Source organism: Thermobia domestica, chromosome 16 (assembly GCF_964235325.1).
Source record: "Thermobia domestica chromosome 16, izTheDome1.hap1.1, whole genome shotgun sequence".
NCBI lineage: Eukaryota > Metazoa > Arthropoda > Insecta > Zygentoma > Lepismatidae > Thermobia > Thermobia domestica.
Window position 1 is genome coordinate 104,233,415 of NC_137469.1, and position 25,330 is coordinate 104,258,744.

General features: G+C 35.6%; 1 protein-coding gene across 3 annotated transcripts in view; it reads left to right on the forward strand.

Annotated features, from left to right (window-relative positions):
• Positions 1–25,330, forward strand: part of bora (aurora kinase A activator-like protein bora) — a 59,653-nt gene that overhangs the window by 14,664 nt on the left and 19,659 nt on the right. For all 3 annotated transcript variants that reach the window (XM_081742884.1, XM_081742883.1, XM_081742882.1), the window contains exons 3-5: positions 1,640–1,773; positions 7,812–7,966; positions 23,686–23,771. In XM_081742884.1, coding sequence (XP_081599010.1) covers positions 1,640–1,773; positions 7,812–7,966; positions 23,686–23,771 — 375 coding nt within the window. The remainder of the gene's footprint in view (positions 1–1,639; positions 1,774–7,811; positions 7,967–23,685; positions 23,772–25,330) is intronic.

A 25,330-nucleotide genomic window follows, 5' to 3' on the forward strand; every position in this document is an offset into this window, starting at 1 on the left:
TGCGTTTAGACGGGGCTACATAGTGTCCCCACAGGAAGATAGTTTCTCACAGTGCGAAATCGATACACATACAAGGCACATTACTACGATGATAATGCCTATGTGAGGGAATTGTATAGAAAACTGTACACATCAACGATTGAGCAGTGACCTGCGCAATGTGATCAAACCATTGCATGACAGATGCCTTGTCCGCATAAGTTGATGTTTCGACGTCTCTTGATGAACGCTGGATTAGGAAAATTTAAATATTTCGGAAGGCAGCATAATTTTCTTTCATCAGTAGACCAAGGTTTCTAATCAAAGAAGTGGTGGAAAAGTATCTCATATCTGTTACTCTATCAACTTCTAGTACAATGTAGAGACGCAAGCATTAATAAAGCAGGAAAAGTCTCTAACTATTTGGCTACTACCAGGGACATGGAGGTTACTAAAGTTGGTTGTTATATTTCTCTATAGATGCCACACATGAATTTCATTAAAATCTGAGATGGAAAGTTGTATTTAGCTAGATTATTTGGTATGGAATGACTTACATATCTTAAGCCAATATAATATGTTTATGATGCAGAGTTTGTTCCGAAAATAAAGCAATTTGTCTTTTCTGATCGGCCTTCCTGGTGGTAACGCGTTCGGACGGGTTGAGTTTGGTTGGGGCGGGTCTTACTTTTACAACGCTTCCAAGATCAGTGCTTCGAGCTCGGGAAGCGTAAGGATCGCTGTTCCAGTGAACCTCCTGTTAAAACTTTGTCACGATGTGTAATGGAGAAAACTATCGAACAACTGCATTCAATCAAGCTTCGTGCTGAACTGAACAAAACCTTCGCCGACACACACCAAGTGATTAAGAAAAATGTTCATCCGCACTCAAAAGGACATTACCACAAGCTGGATGTTGCACCACAACAACGTTCCCAGCCACATCGCTTTGCGAATCCAGGATTCCTGGCCAAGCTCAGCTTGGCAGCGTTGCCCCAGCCCCCCTACAATCCTGACATGGCTCCGGCAGACTTATTTTTGCTCCCGAGGATCAAGACTGCCCCAAAATGAACCCGTTTTGGAACAGTTGAAGCGATCCGAACCGCCGTGACTATGGCTCTAAAGGAGGTCCCTATTGAAGTCTTCCAGAATGCGTACCGTGTATGGAAAAGTCGCTGGTAGAAGTATGCAGTTGTCCAAGAGGAGTACTTTGATGAATTCGAAATATTTATAAGGATATCTTATATCTATATCTATCTATCTATCTATCTATCTATCTATATATATATATATATATATATATATATATATATATATATATATATATATATATATAATTTTTTTGACGAACTTAATTGCGTTACTTTTCTGAAAAATCCTGTATTATATAAAGTAAGTAGGTTCACTATGTTGAGAGATTTTTCAGTGTTTAGAATTTTAGAAAGTGTTTTCGAAAGTGATTTTGCAAGATATTGTGACAAACCGTCTCTAAACAAAACCACCTCGAGAGTATATTTCCTTTGGAAAGTAATTCCGCCAATTTTTTTTATGGCTATAGCTTGATGTGGTACATAATTTTCTCCCTCTTTGTTAATTTTTTATTTCCTACTATGCACTGTTATTACTTCCGAGATGTGAGAATTAATTCGTAATGTTTTAGGAGACTGAGTTTCGTTGGTCTATAGAGCATGTGTCGCAGCTTTATCCAGCTGTCATTGAAGAAGACCCCTCTCATCAATATGAAGATAATTTGGATCCTGAAAAAGAATCTCAGGTGCAGGAAGCTATTGACAGGTATAGTATATCAAAATATAATTTTGTAATTGTTTTTGTTTTCTAGGAAATTATTTCTGTATTATACAGTCTAATCTGTTTGTGATTTTCTAATACAGTCATCAGCCAAAGGCCTAGATATAACATAAATGTTCTTTTGCCAGGACCTTAGGAAGGAATGGACAACTATAAGTCTGTTCTTGATAATATGCAGAGACTTATATGCTCCCTATTCAAAGAAAACTACTTGATAACAATTAATTTAGTAGTGTTGCAAAGTATATCAATTTCGTTCTGTCGACATTTTCATCACACAAAATTTTATTTTATTAGTTTAAAAGTTAGAGGGGCGCGTCTATCCTGTAGGATGCCCAGTCAACCGTGAAACCGTGAATAAGCCGTGGATTTCGTATAACATAAAAAAAAAAAAAAAATCTGGAATAAGCTGTGAATTTCGGTACCAAACATCGAAAATCAAGAAAATTTTCAAATAAATAGGTCAATATATATATATATTAGAAGAAAATAAAAATCGTTTTGAGTCGCAGAACTGAATATTGGAACTGTGAAATTGACCTTGAAATTAAAAAAAAATTAGGACCGTGAATTCAATATTTATTTGAGTGGGAACCCTAACCGTGGATATGTATGTTACATTTTGTTTATATGTTGAACTTACCACTTTGCTATGACCACTTATAATAGCAAGTGGTTAGCTCAATATGTGATACAAAATATTAACAAGTTCAAGCACTTGTTAATTATATATATTAACCGTTAATAACAATTTCGGATTTGAGCAAAACGCATCAGCTTTGATTAATGCTAGAAGTGTAATATTATCGTCGACTGACATGTGTTTGGTTTGATTCCTTTAGCTCTAGGAATCAAATTCACTTAGCATTGATTAAGAGAGGCTGCAAATTCATCGATGTAGGAATATGAGAGATTATGAAAATATTTGAACTATGACTACAAACGAATTATTTTTCTTTTGAAAATAAAATTCCACCATCAGGTGAGCTATGAGCAATCCTCTCTCGTCATTCTTTGCCAGCACAGTAATATACGAACGATTTTACAAATAGATCAGCTCAAATATGAAACATACTATAGATTTGTAGATGTTTTTCTGTTTATTTATGAAAAATAAGAAAAAAAATAATACTTGTAATTTTTACGTAAATAATAAATCAGCTCAAAACCCGAAAATAATTACTATTATCTATAAAAAGAAATAAGTCTGTGTTAAGTCAGATAAATTTTTTTCTCATAAAATTACCATCGAAACTATAATTCTATATTAGAGATTAATTTGTTTGACGTAATACAGACATGTTTTCTAAGTACTAGTAATGAATCATATTCTGCATTCTAACGCTTTAAAAATATTTTCTGCTTTTTAGCGTTAGTTAGTTAGATTTTTTTTGTTTTGTTTTTAAGAAAAAAAAAACTGTTTTAAGAGTTTATAAAGTAATGTCACAGAATAAGGATATAGAAAAACATATGGAACAATTTTGCAAACAAGGCACTCATAATGGCTATAGAAAACGTAAGATAAATAAAAGTAACATGCATGCATTTACAGAAATGATTCAAAAACTATCAAATTTAAGAAAGACAAATGATAAAGAAATGGATCTCTCTCTGTTTACGGCGAGGACTTCCGTTTAGATTACAAAAAGTAGCACAAAAATATGAATTCAAAGTTGTATTCAAAGGGGTCTTTCCTAGTAAGATAGTGAAATCGGCCCTTGATCCAAATTGGGTCGTTGTTGGTCCAAAATGTTAGTTTTGACCTAAAACTACCCAAAAAAAAAAAAAAAGTTTCGATTCCCTACTCCCACTCCTTATCGAATTATCGTATCATATATGCGCAAAATTTAATATTTTTTAATTCTGGTGGGATGGTCCAAATAATTAGAAAGTTTTACAAATTGTAGATACTATGTAAATGTAAATGTTAACATTTTTTTAGAAAAATAGATTTTTTGCGTGTTGAAAATTTCAGAAAATCGTAAACAAAAAAAAAAAAAAAAAAAAAAAAATGAGGGGACACATGACTGATTTTTTGTCCAAAATGTTGTTAATACCTTTAGTATAAAATATATATATATTTTTCAGGAACTGAAAGTGATGGCAACATTGTCAAAATAATAATAATAATAATAGTAAAACTGACAAAAACTTGTTTTTCACAATTTTGACCATTTTAGGACTCTCAATGTCAAAACTTTCATTCCAACTTAATATTTAAAAAGAGTACTTTGAAATGCTCCTTGTAGCATATTTTTGGGTACCGAACCTCGTTTTGCATTTTTTTCCAGAAGTTTGTCCGTTATTTATTATAATATGTCTTTTACAAAAGATCAATTTGAAATTTATTTGATGTACAATTGCAGTTGTTTTTTTCCAATTCGCAATTTTGGGTGCAGTTGAATCTTCAAGAATCACCAACTTAAAGCTTTAACATACAAAAATAGTTTAAGAACTGAAATGGAAAACAAAAACATACGTATTACAGTATTGCGCATGGTGGTGATGTTCAATTGGAAAAGCAAAAGACTAATACTAACCGAAAAAAAATATATAGCAGAATGTAGAAGAAATTCTGCTATATATTTTTTTTCCGGTGAGTATTAGCCTCTTTGTTTTCTCATTAAAAACTTACGTATTAAGAGAAAACTATATTTAGATTGTAGCTATATCAATACGTTTTCATTTTTATATTTTTGAGTAAACATATTTACTGTACATATTCATTTATTTTAACATACAAAGCAATAAGGTACACATAATTATTCTCTGATAATGAGAACAAATCAAAAAGTAAACACCATATAATTCGCGATAATTTATCCAATCTACGTGGACTGGAATACTTCCAACTTTAGAGCTTGTTTGAAATAAATTAGTGACGAAAGAGAAAGGAAAAACGTGAACTCTGGCAAATGTATGAAGTTTTGACCGTGAGGATCCTAAAATGGTTTTAAAAAATGTGGGAAAAAAAAAACTTTTTTCAGTAATTATTTTTTGGGGGGGACAATGTTGCCATCACTTTCAGGCCCTGAAAAAAACATATTTTGTACCTAAGGCTATTACAACATTTTGAACAAAATAGCCATGTGACCCTTCTATTTTGCTTTTTAACGTTTTGTTTTTTAATTTTCAACACTCAAAAGTATCAAAAAATGTGCATTGAAATGAAATGAAATCTTTAGTTTTACGTCCCACGGTTATGCCGGTTAGGCTAAAGGAGACGGTGATGATGAGAAATGAATGAAATGGTGGAATGAAGAAAGTGGGAGGAAACGGGAGAGCCCCGAGAAAACCCACGAGCACGGTGTTTGTCCACCACAAAGTCCACACGGCGCGAGCTGGGATCGAACCAGGGACCCCAAGCACCGGAGGTGACCGCTCTACCACTGAGCCACCGCTCCCCCTAAATGTGCATTGATTTCTTTGATAAAATGTTCACATTTACACCTACATACTATCTGTAATCTGTGAAACTTTCAAACTATTTGGATCACTCCCATCAGAATTAAAAAATATTAAATTCTGAGCAAGTGTGATACGATAATTCGCTAAAGGGTGAGGGTAGGGGCGAAACTTTCTTGGCTTTAGGTCTAAACTAACATTTTGGGTCAATAGCGACTCAATTTGGATCAAGGGCTGATTTTACTGTCTTACTAGAAAAGGCCCTTAAAAAAAGTTTTAATAGTCTATAGAAACTATTTTGGGATGGTAAGGTAAATTAAGGCGACTACAAGGTAGATTCTGATTGAGACATGATAAGAAAGAAATTTTGACACTAGTATTAAAGGATACAGAGACTCCAAAGATAATTATCAAGTAACTTCACGATTGTTGAACATACAGGTGAATCCAAAAGTACCATCATAGATGAAATTACATAGGATGTCCACGTTTCGGGGAAGATTGTGTTATGAATTATACACCCTGTTTCAAAAAGAAAATATACGTATTACGAAGAATTATTTTGTCCAAACTATCGATCGCTGCGCCTCGGCTCGCTATTGGAGAAACGAATACATAGTCTAGTTTATATTAATAGCCGCTAGATGTCACTTGTCTTCTGTTTTGCTTAGTAACCGTCATATGTTTAAAATGGCTACTCCGCAGCAGAAATCATTTTGTGTTCTCGACTTTGGGAAGTGCAATTCCGTGATTACAGTGCAAAGACGTTTCAGGTTGAGGTACCAAATTGATCCTCCGAATGGGTGGAACATTCGCAGATGGTATCGACAGTTTGTAGATACAGGATGTGTATGTAAAGGAAAGAGTCCTGGCCGCCCTAGTGTTCCTGAAGAGGTTGCACGAATTCAAACTGCTTTCCAACGTAGTCCTTCAAAATGAACTCGTCGTGCCAGGAATTACAAGTGCCGACAACAACAATTTGGCGTGTTTTGAGACGTCGGTTGGTTATGAAGCCCTACAAGTTACAGCTGTTACAAGCTCTGTGTCTTGATGACAAACGCAAACGTGTGGCATTTTGTAACGAGATTCTGGATGCTATTGACAATGATAACACTTTTGCACAACGCATCGTGTTCAGTGATGAAGCGACTTTCCGTGTTAGTGGTCAGGTAAACAAACAAAATGTTCGAATTTGGGGCCTACAGAACCCACATGCAGTCATTGAACATGTACGAGATTCTCCCAATGTCAATGTGTTTTGTGCGATATCCCGATCATCTGTTTGTGGCTCATTTTTCTTTAATGGAAACACGGTTAACAGTCAGCAGTATCTCGCTGTGTTACAAAACTGGTTGTTTCCGAAGCTGCACGAAGACAACTTCATTTTTCAACTGGAGTCGCCAAGTGCCTGAATATCTGAATGAAAGTCTACTGAACCGTTGGATTGGTCGTCAAGGAGCTGGCGACTTAGCATGTCTTTGCTGGCCTCCACAGTCACCGGATTTGATACCCTGTGACTTCTTCCTGTGGGGTTTCGTTAAAGACAACGCTTATGTACCACCACTCCCACAGAACCTGGAAGAGTTGAAGAACCGGATCCGTACTGCCATAACATCAGTGACGCAGGACATGCTTGCCCGAGATGGGAGGAATTTGAGTATCGATGTGGTATTGTTTGTGTCGCTGAGGGACGACATATTGAACATCTGTAATTTGAACATTAAACTGTGTGTAAAATTTCATATTCGTATGTCTTAAAATTTGATAAATATATGCATTCGAAATACGTATATTCTTATTGAAACAGGGTGTATTTCATTACGACGAAAGACACTAAATTGAACTTAGACAGAGGTTGTTTAGATATGCAATGGGATTATATAATAAGTAACTGAAATTGAAAGCTTTCATAAATGAAGTTTGGCACCGAGATATCCATAGAAATCATTGTTAATAATAAATTAAATACAACAGAAACCCCCAAAAGTTATAGGAATGCAGTCCAATGGCAGCTACTGTTGGCTAATATTTGGGGGCCGCGATGACTTAGTGGTAGAGCGTTCACCTCTGGTGCTTGGGGTCCCTGGTTAGATCCCAGCTCGCGCCAAGTGAACTTTGTGGTGGACAAACACCATGTGCGTGGGTTTTCTCGGGGTTCTCCCATTTCCTACCACTTTCTTCATTCCACCATTTTATTCATTTCTCGCCATCACAGTCTCCTTTATCCTAGCCAACATAATCATGGGGCGTAAAACTGAAAGATTTCATTTGCTTTCAATTGTTGGCTAATGTTTTTTAGTGAATTAAAAACATCTATTTTTAAGTTTCATAATTACAGCTATACAATCACTCATTTGTATTTCTATAAGTAGAAGTATTCTGTGATGCAAATAAAGAAGTCAGAAGGATGTAAATAGAGGTAGTTTAGTGAAATTTTGAGAAATTATCATTAAGATGACCACAGCAAGTATGAGGATGAAATGTAGCTAAATATAAATAAAATTATGCACCAAGGTAAATAAGAACTTTACTATTCATTTTCATATAAGTACATAAATATGTATATTTTATCTTACACAAATCATCATTAATTGCTTGTAATATATATAAACTTACAGGTTTTTCCAAAAGACTGAAATAGTGCCAAGTCCTTGGGGACCTCAGGAAGGCAGCAAAATTATTCCATTGAAAAATGAGCAGCCTTTCATAAGAAACAAAAGTGTTACGCCTGAATATATGACGGATGCGCATCAGACAGTCAACAAACAAGAAGGTTAGTATTGTTAATTTTATATCTTGTAGTTCTATTAAATATAATATGAAAAGTTATTGAAGACAGAAGAAAATGCTCCTCCCAATTCTTTCCACAACGTTATGCGAAGGTTATCAAGCGTAGAAGAGAGTTGTATTAATGTAACGAAACCCTGACAAGTGATATATGTATAGATGACTATCAAAACAAAGGAAACAACAGAAGAAATGCAACTTGCCTGATTAATACAGCGTGGGATCACCGTTTTCCTGCAGAACAACTTGGATTGTTGTGGAATGGAGGCCTAAATCATATGAATAATTTCCAGAGGAATATTGTACCATTCATCATGCAGTGCAGCATTCAGTTCCGTCGGCAATGCTGGAGAAAATTATCTGCTCGGAACTCTGAGCTCCTGAACTGGCAAGAAGTGTTCAATAATGTTGAGGTCTCTGGGGATTAGGTGAGTCAAGAGAGGTGGTGTAATTTATTTCGATGTTCACAAACCATGCTTCAATAGATCCAGCAATGTAAATTGGTGCATTGTTATCTTCCACCAGCGACCAATGACGTATAATATTAAGAAAGACTCCATTTCTTTATTTAGCCTTTCAACCCTCGCAGCGAGTAAATGATTGAGCTATGTCTCGACTATGGGAAAGGAATTTTTTGGACGAGTTTAGGAAACCTTATCTAGGAGAAACCAATGATTGTAGTAAAATTTGATGATTTTTAAACTCGGATTTTTATATACAGAGGTTCTGGAAATCAACCGACAAACTTCTTATACGTGTTCAGGAACTCAGTACAAGAAAAAAGTTTATCTTAAACCAGGGATGCAAATAACCACTCGCCCAGGCCGAGTGGTTTATCGGTGCGGGCGGGTATTTAATATCATACCGAAGGTAAGTAAATGATTTCTATTGTGGGATGTGGGCTAGTAGCTTTTTTCTTGGGCTAGTAAAATTTTGTTCCTTATTTGCATCCCTGTCTTAAACCAATTCAAGCAGTTAGCGGGGTTAGTCGTAGAACTCAACAAATAAAGGGGTAATTCAGCCCAACTTGGTGCCAGTTCCAAGTCTAGAAAAATGAGGAGGGTTGACGACAAGAAGGGTGTCCGGTTGTGAAAGCTACGCCAAAACCATTATGATGGACTCTAAAAATAAAGCCTCTGAAAATGCTAGTGCATAACCCGTAAGCGACACGCATACGTTTCGTTCGACTTCTGTGAGAAATGGGCGAGGACGAGCTCGGTTAAAGAAACTAGTTCATGAGAGGGTAAGAGTAGGAACACTTAATTAAAGTAGCATCTGATCCGATGCACCTATTCCAATAAATGGATGAGGAAGAGAGATTGCAGATCTGATGAAAAGGAGAAACTTGAGGATCATGTGCATGCAAGAAACAAAATGGAAAGATAAGGTAAAAGAGCTAAGAGGCGGCTACAAGTTGCTGTATAGTGGAACAAATAGACAGGAAGAAACAGTGTGGATTGTTCTTTCTAGTGAGTTGAAAGATAGTATGGTAAGTGTGAAGAGAAGAAACTACAGGGTGATGAGTATCAAAATCGGCAGGGACAAAATGATCAATGTAGTATGCACATATGCTTTGGAAGTAGGCTGCGAGGAGAAAGAAAATATCGAATTCTGAGAGGATTTGGACCACGAACTCCGCAGATCCCTTATAAGTAATTGTGGATAGTGTCTTGAATGGGCATATCGGTAGAAACGGGGAAGGGATTGATAGGATACACAGTGACTCGGCTGTGGGAGAAAGTGAACGCGGAAGGAGAGAGAGTAATAGATTTTGCGATTACATTCGATTTGCAGTACATATTTTTAGAAGAGGAAGGAACACTTTTGAGTAAAAGTAGTGGAAGTGCCAAAGACAATAATATCTCAAGCAAATTAAAAACTTCAAGATAATAAATGGTGAAAGCATGGCCCCGCAGTTTAAAATGATGAGCGTAGACTGAAAGTTCGCGAGTAGATGCAATAGGAGGCCGTAAACTGAAGAGCCGAAAATTGGGTTGAAGAGACTGACAGAGGAGAAATTAAGGGAATCGTTCAAAGAATGTATAAAAGTGATAGGGCGTAAACAATGAAAACATACTAATGAGTCGTAAAGAAGAATTGGGATGTAATTTCAGTTTCGCTGCAGGAAAAGAGAATGCGGAAGTGTAAGAAGCTATTAACGTAAGCATGTTACTAAAATGAGAATGTTGCGCTGGATGTGTGCAATAACAAGAAGAAATAGTAAAGAATGAGAGAATAAGGGCAACAGCGAAGGTTATAAAAATATAGGAAGATTAAAGAAGACTGTAATGGTGTGGCCATCTAATAAGAACAAATGACTTTGTAGTCAGAAGAGTAATGGCAATCGAAGTGGATGGAAAAAGAGAGAGAGAGACTAAGAAGAAAATGGGTTGATATGGTTAAGAATGACTTCAGGAAGAAAGGTCTAACAGGGAAAGAATTGCGGGACAGGGCTTTATGGAGATAACTCATCAGAAACATCGACTGCACCTAAAGCAGGAAAAGATAGAGGAAGAAGTGGAATTAGTAGTATAGTGGCTACACTGAATAAACCAAACGACAGACTTCTCGTGCGTATTTGGGACTTTAATACAAGAAAATAAATCTGCTTTGGTCGAAAATGCCTAATTATGGAGATTGGGCATTTGTTGATAGTGGTATTCCTGTACGACTAATTTCACTAATTACCTTAAATTAGCCCATCTCTGTAATTAGGCGATTTCAACCGAAGTCGCAGATAAATGTTTTTGAGTTAAGTTGATTTTGAGTTTAACGTCCCGCACAGCAGCGACGCTATATGAGACGTGGACCTACTGATTAACGTGGAATCCGAACCACTCCCGTCAGGAATCAAATTCGGGTCTCCCACGCCATTAAATGTTTTTCTTGTATTGAAGTCCTGAAAACGTATAGTGTAGAGATGCAAGGGCTCGGACAAAAACCGGCTTTTTTGGAAAAAACTCGGTTTTTTCTGCTTCGCTTTTTTGCTTGGGAAATTTTGGGCTTTTTTCAAAATCCTGCTTTAAATTGATAAACGACATTTTGTTTCGCTTCTCTATAACACAAAAAGTCATTTAATTAGTGGTTGATGTCGATAATAATATAAAACCTCGAAAATAAACCATAAATTTCGAAAAGATATTTCAAACAGTTTTACTTCTCAACATATTTACATTATGAATTCCAAAGGATTAACCAATGTTTATAATAAGATTTTTTTTAACCTCCTACATACAAAAGTAAGCTGGGTTGTTAAGAACCATGGTTGTTTTTGAAAATGGCAAAACCCCGTTTTTTGGGGGGAGTTTAAACTAGTTTTTTTTGGTTTAAACCAGGCTTTTTTGGTTTAAACCAAGGTTTTTTGGGTTTAGATATTCTACTTTATGTATTTATATTACATATTGACAGAAATAAGTTTGTTTCACCTTGGTGTTATTATGCAACAATGGGGTTGTGCTGGAAGAGGTCACATAAGCTTAAATAAGTTCGGTCAGTAAATTTCTTAAATTGAGAAACTCCCGCCCTAGCCATCGGGAAAATCTCATCATTACTATAAATGTAAAACAATAACAGAAAAATCCTGTTATTGCTTTGCATGTAAAATTTAAAGGTCAACATATCATAATCAGTACGCTAAAACTGGGGTTATTAAATTACAAATTTAGTACGTACATATCATTGAAAGTCCAATATAAGCTAATGTTGGAAGCTACGTAGGCAATCGATAAATTTTGTCAATTTATATCAATATATTTAAGTAACCTTGGCTTCTTTATAAAACAACAGGCATTCAGGCATGCAGAAATATACAATTTGGTTTCGTTTCGTATGTTCAGGCTTAACATCCTTACGTAATACCGAGGTTATCAAGAAGAAGACTTTCGCTTAAAGTGAGATCCGAACCGCTACTTTGTTTACGCATGAAAGAAGGGTTGTGGTTCGACCGAGAATTGAACATGGGACACTTTGATTAAAAGGTGAAAAGGAAATAAAACTAATGCAGATGATTTGATATGGGGAAACGTCACCATGAAGTTTACACGATTCGCATTTTTCGTTCTTTTTATTTTTTTGGTTTAAACCAGTTGTTTATTTAAAAAAAGAAAACAGCTGGTGTAAACCAGCCAACCCTAAAAGTAAATACTTATTTTAAAAAAATACACAAATAACTAGCAAAATTCTATGTAGTATTTTTACTTTAAAATATTCCATACTCTCTTTATGGAACAAAATAAAATTAAAATAAAACATAAGAAAAATACTTAGGTTTATATGATACACTTAAAGGCTGCTTGGTTTTGTATATTCTTGAAATTCTACACTTTTATATAACCACCATCACGGCAGGCACGTAGCCAGGATTTCGTGAAGGGGGGGGGGGGGTCCGTGACATGAAATACTGTGGTCATCACACCAGGGGTTCGATCATTCTAAACAATTTTACTGGAACATATATTGCTTCGTTTAACCAAGATTTCGTAACGGCGGGGTGGGGGTGGGGGGGTGGTGACATGAAATTCTGAAGGCCCAGAAGCTCGATCAATCTGAACTACTTTACTATCAACATATATTGGTTTGTGAGAAAATGTTGGTAAGTATGTTAATAAACTATGAAGAAATCTCGAGTAAAATAAAAAAAAAAAAAGTATTGAAAAAGATTATACAATATTTACATCATTCCTCTATTTATTCAAATGTAACAATTTTCTTTTCATTATGACCTCAACTATTATAAAAAGTACATATTCACTATTATAAAAAGTACACACTTAATAATGTCTTGTAAAATATTTTGCAATATCTGCGTTCTTTTTTCTGTTGAATCAAATGTTAACAGAACTTTCTTTCCACATATTTTTTTGTTTTTATTATTCCGTCAACTACTGTCGGTTCCAAATGACAGGTTAAAGGAGCAGTAGAAAATTGTTTTTGAAATAACATGTTTGATATTGCAAGGATGCGATGACGAAAAATTATGATAAAAAAATGTCCACGCTGTTATACCACGGCACTATGCTTTCGGAAGCTTGAAATTTAGTTGCTGACTAGTTGCAAAAATTCTGAGAATTCCGCAACTTTTCTAGAAATTTCAAATTCCCTGAATCTTCCAGGATATCTCGCTCACCTCGCTACCATGTATTGCAAGTAGTACAAATTTCCTCATAAGAAAGAGTAACCAAAAGCTTCCTGGTAGTTTACTTTTAACGCTGATCCTTCTTTTTCTCACTTCATTTTGTTTCATCCTTCCCTAATTTTTTCATTTCTGGTCTCGAAGGGGGGGGGGGACCCCCCTTGGCTACGTGCCTGATCACGGTTTACTCAGTCCTCAAGTTTTCTGAATTTTTAACAAGAGGGATTCAACATATGTAGGGTATGAGGCAAGAACATGGTAACTCACAATTTTACTATTTTAAGAAATTAGAAATTTTCTGCTGCACAATCCATTTTGAAAGTCGGAAAGCTAATTTTTCACATAAGACTATACATGAAGGATTAAACGAAGCGGTATGCGTTGCTGTCTATCTGGTGCTGCATAACTCAGCAATTGAAAATTTGTTAGTTATCATGTTCTTGGCTCACACCCTTCATATCATTATGGAACTCTCCTCACCCCCCCCCCCCCCAAAAAAAAAAAAGGACTACGGAATATATTTAACTGCACAACAAATATGACTGAGTGGAGCTTTTGCGCTTCTATCGGGAAGTCCGGGATTCAACTCAGCATTCGATCATTCTGACAAAGCTTTTCTTCATTCCATCTGTGAAGTAGAAATAGTGCGTGTACTGTGAGTTGGCCAACTTCCTTTCTTATTGTTTTCAAATCGTCATTATTACTAATTACCAGCAGTGACGGTTTTGCGAAGTTTAGGGGGGCGGTCTTTCGGACTGAAGCCTGTTTCCCAAAATCACTTAATGTCTAAAACAAACGAAATATCCATTAGTCATGCCTTTACTCATAAACTTTAAGCTGCCGTCAAATAAAAATTACAAATGTTTAGAAAAACTAAACATTAGTAAGAAAAAAGACTCCCAAAATACTTTTCTAAATCCGCCACTGATTCTCAGTATAAAATGATCTTTAATGAGGTTGTATCCGGAAGATTATCGCTAAATATATGAACGAAACGAAATTTTAGTTATGCCTATACTCATAAACTTCAAGCCCAAATAAAATTAGGACATTTTAGAAAACGAAACAATCAGAGAAATCCCCCCGAAAGTACTTTTCTAAATCCGCTACTGATTATTTGTATAAATTAGTATTCAAGGTTGTATCCGGAAAATTATTGCTAAATCGTTGCACAGCTACAGTATAACAGAAATGTGGAAGTACGGTTTGACGGATATATTGAAAAACGTACGCTTTGATGGATATATAGAAAACGTAAGTTTAACTTTTGCGCTAGAAGCTAGAGTACTAAGCTCTTAGAAATGAAACACGGATGACAAACTGAAATGATCCCGAGAAGAAAAAAATGTCGATATCTCAAAAGTTAAAATAAAGTTAAGGCGGTCTCTAACCCTTGGAGCGCGCTGAGATTCTCCCTATCTAAAAGCATGTAAAATTTGGTCACGATTATTTCAGGAACTACTATACTTAGAACATTGTAATTTTGGATAAGTGTTTCAATGACCAATCTCAAGAAAATGACTGACCAATTTTATAGATATCCCGTTTCATTTTGCAATGGACTTTGATCATTTAAATTCGACAACCGCGCAATAAGACTGGCTGCTGCTCGCACGGAAAACAACAATCGATCAGTTTTTCTCTTCCTCGCGTTGCCTGTCTCCCTACACGAAATGCTTATAAGAAGTTTCATTTTCTTTACAGATTATTGGAGTACTATTATTATTCAGTCATTTTCTCCCTCGAATCTGAAAATAGGTTGAAGCACAGATAATGTAACTTTTCTTACAGCAGAAGCATAACAGTCAAGTGATTGGAAAAAGAACAAAACTGTCTCCTTACTAATTTTCACATATCTTTTTAAAATGCAAAACGTAAAATATTTTTAATATTCAGAATTATAGTGAATAAGAAAGTACTGAACCACACTCCTTTTTGAAACTTGAAAAAAATATATATATTAAAGTTTGAGGCTAAGTCCGTTCACAGTAAAAAGCAAGTGAAGAATATGTTCAATCTAAGCACTGTAGGATACAATATTATTGGGTCTGAATTCATTTGTTCCATCACTAATTTCGTCTTGTACAGTCTGGTTCAAAAAATGTCTGGTCACTCTCCTAACTCTTCGACATCCATCGATTTTATTCATCATGAGCAACACAAGAACATCTCTTTTGGACAACTGAGGTGTTTCTTCAAGCTGTCGCATCATAATTTCATGCATACGATTGATTAAATATGACTTTTGAATGACTAGTAGGTGGCCAGTCTTTTCAAGTCACAATACACAGAGAAAAATCCGTTATCCGGACATCGGTATCCTATTCTACAAATATATGGAATCCATATGTTTACTACGTAAATCTTTACGGAGCACACATCCATATGTTACATACGTACTGTCTTTTTTCCGCTTAGATATCACATAATGTCGCTGCAGGATGTCTGACATCTAACAGTGTTCCGTATATTACATAGGTATACATATGTTACATAGTTCATGTTGATGTTGACATTTTAATGTTGATCACTGTAGACAAAAAACTGTAATAGATAATTACCTAGATAGAAACGGTTTTCTGTAATCAAGAAAAAATATATTGTCCACTCTAATCTCTCTACTAAAACCGGAAGCGGCATAAATCTAATATCACTTTCGGTTTCAATATTAATTAAAAATATATCACTTGATACTCTATACTGTCGTTTCCAGAGTTTATTTCATTAGTAAATCTAGAATATATCATAATTTCTGTCAAAATAGAATCAGCGGAATTTGAGTGACTTTTCTAGTGATTCTGTTAGGAATGGTTCTTATAATTTTGTGAATAAATGCTATAGAAATTGAATTTTTAGAATAAATATAGTATTTCATAATTGACCCTGTAATATGGTACTTTTTTTTCCTTTTGTGAAGAACCCAGAAAGGATATTAGACTGGTGAGGTAAGTAGTGTTGTCACGAGACGAGATGTCTCGTCTCATCTCGAAAACGAGGCAACAAGTAATTTTTAAATTCGAGACAAGACGAGAAACATGACAATTCTCACCTTGTTTTCAACACGACAATCTACATGAAACGAAAAATTTCTCGACTCCTGTGGGAAACAGTATTTTACCCAAATATTAGATCTCAATGATGCATAATATAATCCTATAAGTTGACAAAGTTATTGTACGAGCAAAATGAAGAGCACTTATTAACGTTTAAAGATGTTCAAGTCATTATACAGAAAAAAAACGAGGAAGTTTTCGAGACGAGATGGGAAAAATGGAATCGAGACGAGAAATAATCCTTCGACAATTTAGGCCACATTAGATGTAAACTTTTTAATTAGACAGACTATTTGAATCTCAGTAAATAAAATATTGAAGTCCTGAGTGACTGGCTGACACTAAGCAAAGGCTAATCCACAACCAGAAATTTGAAATTTGGACAATAGATAGGATTTGAGAAACATGGAATTTGGTATTTGAACTCATATTAGATAGTGTTTTCAGTCCCCCCCCCCCCCAATAATATGGTCTTGAAGGGAGGAAAAGGCGCGGAAAGAAAAATGAGTGGGAATTACAATCATCATTACAAACCCTTAGAGACTTCAAGAAACTTGGTATTTGGACTTCACATTTAAAATAATTTCACACGTGTTTCAGCATTTTAATAAAAAGGATAAGAAAAGAGATAGAAAGGAAAATGAGGGGTGAGGATTGCAATTATAAAGATATCGTTCTCTCAGAATCTCTGAAAATTAGAAACATGCAATTTGCTATTTCGACTTCTCAATAAGCGGTATTTTTATATATGGTCTATAAGGTAAGAAAAAGGACGGGAAGAAATATGGATGGGGATTACAATGATTATATGTTCATATCTCGGGGTCCTGAAGGGTTAGAGACATGAAACTTGGTGTTGAAACTGGAATTTGGTGTACTTGGTAGTTTATGAAGTGCGAGCCCGCAGGCCGAGCAAACTAGGAGGTCTGGGAGCGAATCCCCTGGTACTTGAACTGAAATTCGATGTATCCCAGGATCTCGGAAGGTCAGAGACATGAAACCTGATATTGGAAGTGAAATTCGATATGCTTGCAGCTCTATGAAGTGCAAGGTAGTAGGTCAAGCAAATATGGGCCTCTGGGGACGACAAGCTCCCAGCTAGCCGAAGACTAGTTTAATAATAAATATTTCAGTGTGACATGTTTATTATCTAATTTGAGAAGCTGGAATGAGAAATGAGGTGTCCGTTTCTTTTATTTATGTTGATTCCCAGGGACGGATTGGCAAACTTTGGCCCACCTAGCTTAGCTACCGAGTTGGCCGTGCAACAAAAATATATAAGCAGCCACTGATTCACTGCTTGTCACTTCGTTGATTCAGCATTAGGTATGTCTGGGTTCGAAACTCTTATATATGGCTTACACATGTTATATTTTTCTTGTGGACAACTCAAAACTACTGATATTTTTCTAGTGGTACTTTAGGGTTATCAGAAGTTTGTATTGCATTTGAATGTTTGTTAGCAAAAAAGTATTTACCCGACCTGTACAAGTTTTTCAATATTTTAGTAAGCAATAACATGGTCGCTACTGAGAAGGGAGCCCTGATCTCCCTACGTTTCTGCCAGGCAGGTAGCCGGTCCAAAAATGTATGGGGGGCGGTAGAAATTAGGAGGGGCGATCCAACCATATTATAGTTCATCACCATATTATAGGTCATTTGCAAGCATACCGTGAAAATTTTAGGAGGGTCAGTAAAAATTTGGGGGGCAGGTCCCTCAGACCCCTCGTTTATACGGGCCTGATTTCCGCCACTGCAGATTTCAGACTTTTTCTTGATGGAATCTAATTGTTGGCAGAGAGAACGCAAAGTATGTGGCTGCAACCGCAGACTAGTTTGAATAACTAATTAGTAATTATACTTTCTATTTGGTTTTACTGCCATTGAAAGTGGCATTTCAATCGCACCAATCCAATGCTTGAAAGAAGCAGACATTCGTTTTGCTTACCTGTCCATTTCAGATTCTCGTCGATTTTCCCAGTACTTCTTCAGAAAATATCCCTGACGGGATCGTTTTTTCGGAAGCCGAGAATAGCATCTCCTTCGTCTTCTTACTTTCGAATCTTCTGTATCACTCATCTTGCCAAATATGGGTTAGTATTTACGTAAATATGTACAAAAGTCAATACTAGGTACGTTGTTTTCTTTACTCCGAAACTCAAGAGACTTACAAAAGCAATACGGGTGTAATAATGAAAACTTGTCCACGCACTCTAAAAACAACCAGTACAATCGCTCAGAATTATACATAATAATAAAAAGAAAAAAGAAGAAAATATCACAGCACCACAAAAGGCGACAGAATGTCTCAAAGACCCAATGTTAGTATTTCAAACTCATACTTCCTCACAACACACAGCAAAACTAAACAAAATTCAGTTGAGCTGTTTTATGAAAGTTTTTTTTTTTTTTTTTTTTTTTTTTTTTTTTTTTTTTGCAGTCGATTGTTTTAGGAACCGCATTTGTGAAACCAAAACCTACATCTATAACTGGCGTGGGTGAACTCTACAGCATAAAAGCATGGAACAAAAGTGTTGAGAAGTATGTATACAAATAACACAAAACGGAAACGTGGCAATAATAGATCTGTTACCCTCACCAACTTTCCCTCGACCAGCCATAAATAGGTCCTCATACTGAGTTTGGTGACATCGTCCACCACCCGTGGTGTGTCGGCATCGCACAGTAACTATACGAGGAAAGCGGAAGTATAGCGCAGAGCGTTGAAATGTTTCTTGAGTTACAATGAACGTGACCAAAGAGAAAAAAAACGCGTCTGCTCTGGCTAGCAGCGACGACTTTCATTGCATGATTGTCAAATTTAATCGATGAAAATCAACTGCAAAACAAAACGGGATATCTATAAAATTGCTCAGTCATTTTCTGGAGATTGGTCATTAAAACACTTATCCAAAATTATAATGTTCTAAGTACAGTAGTTCCTGAAATAATCATGACCAAATTTTACATGCTTTTAGATAGGGAGAATCTCAGCGCGCTCCAAGGGTTAGAGACCGCCTTAAATAGCCTCTAAAATTGACCTCAAATACTACATTCTTCACGTTAGCTTTAATTCGTAAAACATGTGCTCCATCCATCTTGCTGGTGAATTTTAGAGCGAAATATGGCATTGAGGTCATGGAATTCTTATTTAACTATAGAATATACTATAAGAAAGCTATTTAGATAGAAAAATCATGAAAATGTAAAAAGCCAAAATTTCCAAAATTCTCGTTTTTTTCTCAAAAAAGCCGGCTTTTTATGTGAAAAAAACCATCGATTCAAAAAAAGCCGGCTTTTTTGCATCTCTAGACTCAACAGAAGTGCACTTCAGAAAATTTCTTTCAAGCTCCCATACCGATGTTTACAACAGCACCCTTCCTCCCTCCATCCCTCTTTTGACCGCATTTGCGATGTTGCAAGGTCTTAACACCCATTGTGTCTGTTCTTTCTTCCTAATACTATGGCTAGTATGAAACAGATGACAGGCAATGTAAGAACAAAAAAACATCTTGGGAACAGAGAATCGAGCACTAACTTAAAGGACAGAATTTGGAACTGTGGCAACTAAGACTGCACGTGAAGTTGATACGCAACTGTTAACTGTTTGAAATGAGGGTTCTGGTTGGCTATTTAGTTATCTTGGGTTTTTCCGCAGGATCTTTCCGACGATGACTTATTTATGGCACGAGCCATCACACGTAGAAGTCGTTATTTTGTATATGCGAAGTTAATCGAGTTAATTCCTGGAACATCCTGTATGTTCCGGTTCTAGTAAGAATGCTCTTTAATTCCAAAAGAGTAGGAGAATGTTGTAAAGAGAACATATGAAGAATCGACCTACAAGGATGCTTGTCCATCCTACAACTAGATATGTGAAGGAACTGAAGGTTTATCGTCACAGAAACAAACACAAACAAACAAAAAAAAGGCAGTGAATTTTAAACGTAACATATAGTAAAGTCGCTCAAAGCGTCCCCAGGCGGCTACAAAGGAAGCGGAACACCATTGAAGTAAATCGCGTGTTTCTTTGTTACGTGGGAGGGATAACTCAACATGTCCTTCCAGTTGAGGGTGGCCTGCCAGTTGACCTGCTGAAAAAGAAAGCGATGTTGCGATTAACGGTTACAAAGATATATAACAATGTATTAGATCAAGAGAATAAAGTATTCACCTACCATGTCAGGGCGACATTGTCGGGACATTTTTACACTCAGATTTAGAAATTTTTGTTCATTTTAATCATAACTTTGGATAATTACATATACATATTTAGGGGCCCCCTCCAAAATTACAAAATTAAGAATGACTGCAGTAAATTTAAAAATGATAAATTCTCAACCAATAAAGGAAGCACGGTGGCTCAGTGGCAGAAAGCTCACCTCTGGTGCAAGGGATACTGGTCCGCTTCTCGGTCAAGTGAGTTTGTGGTGAACAACATCGTGTCCGTGAGTTTCTCGGGGTATTCCCGCATTCTCATTCCACCAAATTCCACATAATCATTCACTTGCATTTATCTTTTGTCTTCTTTAGTCCACGGGACAGAAAAGGGAAAACTTGTCAAGAAAATTAAGAAAATTATGTAATTTTATGGTTTATATGTTTTCTAGTCTAGCTTAACACCCCTACAGCTTCACCTACGCCTAATACTTTGTTCCTTTCTTGATATAGCCATGTTGTTGCAATTTCTTTGTTTGAGGTGCTTTGTACAGTGAAACCTGTCTATTTTGGCCACCATCGGTTCCATTGAAAAGTGGCCAACTTAGACAGGTGGCCAACTTACAGAAAATAAGTGACTGGTGTTATTTTAGAATAGGATTTCTAGTATTACTTGATTGTAGAATTTTAATAAGCAATACCACGACAGCTACTTTTAAATAAAGTATATAAAGTAATCATAACAATACACAGTACTAGAAAAAATACTACAGTATATTTAATATATGTGCCTTTTTCTTCCTGAAAACTAGTCGGGTACACTGAATTATTCGTACGGGAAACACAATCACACAATCGTAAAATCGAAACATATGTACGCAGTTTATTGAAATTGATATTGTAGCACACTGAGTTATTCAGATTGAAAACAAGAAAAGCAAAATTAAAATGCAATAATTTATATGCAGTTTATATGATTTTTTTTCGGCAGTGACAAATATTTTCTGTAGATACCTTTCGAAAAGTAGCAAAGCAGTTACTAATAACAAATTTATTCATGGTGGTTCATTCTAGACGTGTCTTGTATTCTTTTTTGCACATATGCACATTCTAATTTTGTAGTAACTACCTCTTGTTAATGAGCTACAAGTGTTTCCCTTGGAGCAAAAGATGTTTTGAGAAAATCCTAGGGGAATTCATATTTGAAAACCTCCGCTACCTTTCAACAAGCCGTCAGGTGCCAATAAATTACAATTGAGATGGTTAGCTTTAACCTTGAGAATTTTCCGGAATTACTAAAGGTCACCTCTGATGAAAGGAGCCGATATAGATAATGGTTTTACCAAAACAGACAGGGTAAACAAATACGTACAACCATTTCCTGAATTCCTGTACGTGCTTTTTCTTATTCGCATCTTCCTTCACCACCCCTTTGTCAGGGTAGTGTTCTGGCCATTGGCCTCCAAGAACAAATAGTGGAAATCTATGCTTCTCTGTCTCCAGTAACAAATACAGAACATTTGGCTCTCATACGGGAATACGAAAGAGTTAAGAAAAATAACAAAACGTATACGCGTGGCCAAGATAGACAGGTAAATTTAATATTATCAACATAGGATAAACATTGCTTCAATGCGGCCAACTTCCAAGATATACAGGTGGCCAACTTACAGAGTAATGAGTAATGAATGTCTTATGGGAAAATGCAGGTTCAAGACGAACCAGGCCAAGATAAGCAGGTGGCCAACTTAGAGAGGTGGCCAAGTTGACAGGTTTTACTGTATATACATATTTATTTCTATATATTTTTAGAACACAATAGTATATGTAACGTTCTATTTCGTACAAATGTTTAATAATACAGTTTGTTATGGCGTAAATTTTGACACTAATATTCAGAGAACTGTCAATTTCAGCAAACCTTTTGTTCAAATACAAATTCTATAAATAAGCGATCAGCGATTTCAAATAAGATTTTTTTTAATATAAATCAAAAATAAAAACGGCGTTTAAAATATTAAATACATACGTCCCTGCTCAATAAAGTTTTTAACCTCCCCAGAGATTCTAATGAAACTTACGTGGGAGCAACCTCTTAAAAAAAAAAAAAAAAACTGTCCAAGGATATAGGAGGATAAAATATACGTTACGTGCATCTCTGTTTACGAAAACCATGAACTCTTCCTTGAGATATTCTCAAAATTTATATGGGGTCATCAATAAAGAATTCTCTTTCAAGCAGAATAATAATAACAGTAAATCAAAACCGATCAATGTGTTACGAAAATATACTTGAGCATACATAAATATATAATAATGAAAAGCATTATTGACACACTGTTATAGAGTATTCAGGCCTATACATACTCGAGTGTAATACTTCAGATGTTTAAAAAAGAAAAGAAAGAAAAAGTAGAAAATGTAGTGAGCAATATTAGTTTGTTTAAGCTTCAAAGTTGTTTAATATGAACTGATATTGCTGTTTCTTTTGCTATTGTAAATATCTTCCTTTGAATTCACTTAGCTTAATCATTGATTAGCTACATTACGTTTATATAATTACTGTTTGTATTAAAATTTTTACTTCGTTGAAGATCACTATAAATAGAAGAGAAGTTTGCGTGTAAGATACCAGCGAGCAAGCGCTTGTTAAAAGCTCATCTGACTGTCGTTGGCCACGTCTGCTACCAAGATGACGTCATGCGCCAGAGCGACAAGAATGTAGCACTGCATTGCATCCACCTTGTAGTCTTTCCACCATGGTCTCAACTATAACAATTCGATCAGTGTTATTATTAACAATTTGTCGCAGATTTATCTTTTGCTCTTGATTTCACAGCTCATCCAAATATTTCTGCTCAGAGGCACATTTGAGGCATCCCGTGCGTATTTTCTGCGCACACCAGATGTCAATCTGTATATTCTATAATTAGTAATTTAGTACATACAATGTAGTTCAACATCGTTACATTCTCCATTCACTTACCTGTTGATTATATTGTTATTTCTTCTATTACCATATGTTTTCTTCAAGATGTTTCTTAACTTTCAGTCTGTATTCTTCTTAGCGATATAACACCAAAATTTTACATCCATACAGTCTAAAAGACAAATTAATAATCACATACATTTCTTTAATATTAGTTGTATTATATCTTTAATGTTTTATATGAAATTTGTTACACAAGATATTCGTTATAGTAATAAAGCAAATTGCTTTAAAAGCTTTCTGCTTTATCTAGTTATGGAGGAAAGTCATATCGATTGGCTTATAAATTGAAGTTTGCAAAACAAACTGGTATTTTGTTGGTACATTTAATGAGGGATTTTGTTCTTTCTTTTTCAATTTTAATCTTCCTCTAGTGTGGACGCAAACTATCCTGACTCTTCCACCTGTATTGCCGGCTGAACTCGAAGCTGTGTTGCAATCATATTGCACGTTTACAAAGGTAAGATAACATAGTCCTAAGTCAGTTTTTTCTTTCTTTGTTTTTTCAGGTATTTACGTAACTAATAGTCCAAGCAAATTAGACAAAAAAAAAAAAAAAAAAAAAAAAAAAAAAAAAAAAAAAAAAAAAAAAACCAACCCGGACATTTTGATAAACAAGCTGAAAATTGGCGGAGATGTTCAAAATGTTATTCTAATCAACTCACTCAGTCCCAAAAAATCCAGCTTGGGGAAACCGAGATATGACGTCAATATAGGCGTCGACCGAATTCATCCCTTAAACTTTAAAACGTTATATCTATTCTGCATTTCAAGGTAAGAACTTCGTTTTCGCTTTATTTTGCAGAAAACATTGAAAATTGTTATTTACAACGGCTACTTACATTGGCACTGCTTTCTCATATAGGACCTCAAAGTGAAAATAACGGGCATTCTTAATTTGTTTTTTGAGATTTAACCGTAAATAACTTGGGAAGGAGTACATATACGAGAAAATATTCTGAAGTAATCGTTATTTGCCGTTTCAAGAGCTTTCCAATGAGCCCAGTTATGTTGCTGTATCTCTAAAACTAACGGAGATATTCCATTTTATGTGCAGAAAGACGTAATCTCTTATTAAATTTATTGTGACGCTGTAGAGGTTAAAGACCAGTCTGTAGGGGTAAAAGATTATTGAAACGTACACAAAATTAGTGAATTATCATAACTTGGCGTGCAAGACCTTAACCAATATCCGCCAAAAGTCCTCGCCGCTCCAACGTTTGCGTCATCCAATATGGCGATCATTTCTAATATGGCTGCCGCATCTAAGGATTTATAAATTACCTAGGCAGGTTTTGATCCGGACATTTCGTAGAACACGCTGAAAATTGGTGGAAATATCCGGGAAATGTTCTAATTAACATACTGAAAGTCCCCAAGCATCCATTTCGGGGAAAACCCGCCATATTGAGAAAACTCCGTCATCTTGGATTTGATGTTTTTGATAAGGGTAGCTCTTATACAAATATTCTTTAAAGGTTATTTTTATCCCGATTTTTCTTTCCAGCTTGTATTTCTTTTAAATTTATAGGTATATAAGATGAGTGTGAGAGTACAACTGCAAAAATAATGGGCCATACTCGTCGATCCAATGCCAAAACCGCGAATGTGCTAAATTTGACTTTGAGTTATAAGCATTTTAATATTCAACTTACCCCGAAAATCAGTATATAGACTTAGGTACATGTTTTAGGAATTGACGATAACTTCTAATATACTCATATTTCACAAATGGGACTTTGATATTGGAATCTGTGTACCCCAAGTAACATGAAACTGCACTTAATTGAAAATGGCAAAATTTGCAGATTCGCTGTTTTGGAATTTACCATTTGACAGTCGTCCTTCTCCTAGAAGATTTGAAGAAGGATTCTGACTTCACTCAACAACTGAAGACATTACTCAATGATCTACTGGAAGGAAAAGTTTCGCTGAAAACGGTTTGCACGTCTGAATGCTTTATCGAAGCTTCCAGGCTGTTATACATCAAACTGGAGGAAGTTTCCTCATCTGGTCGTG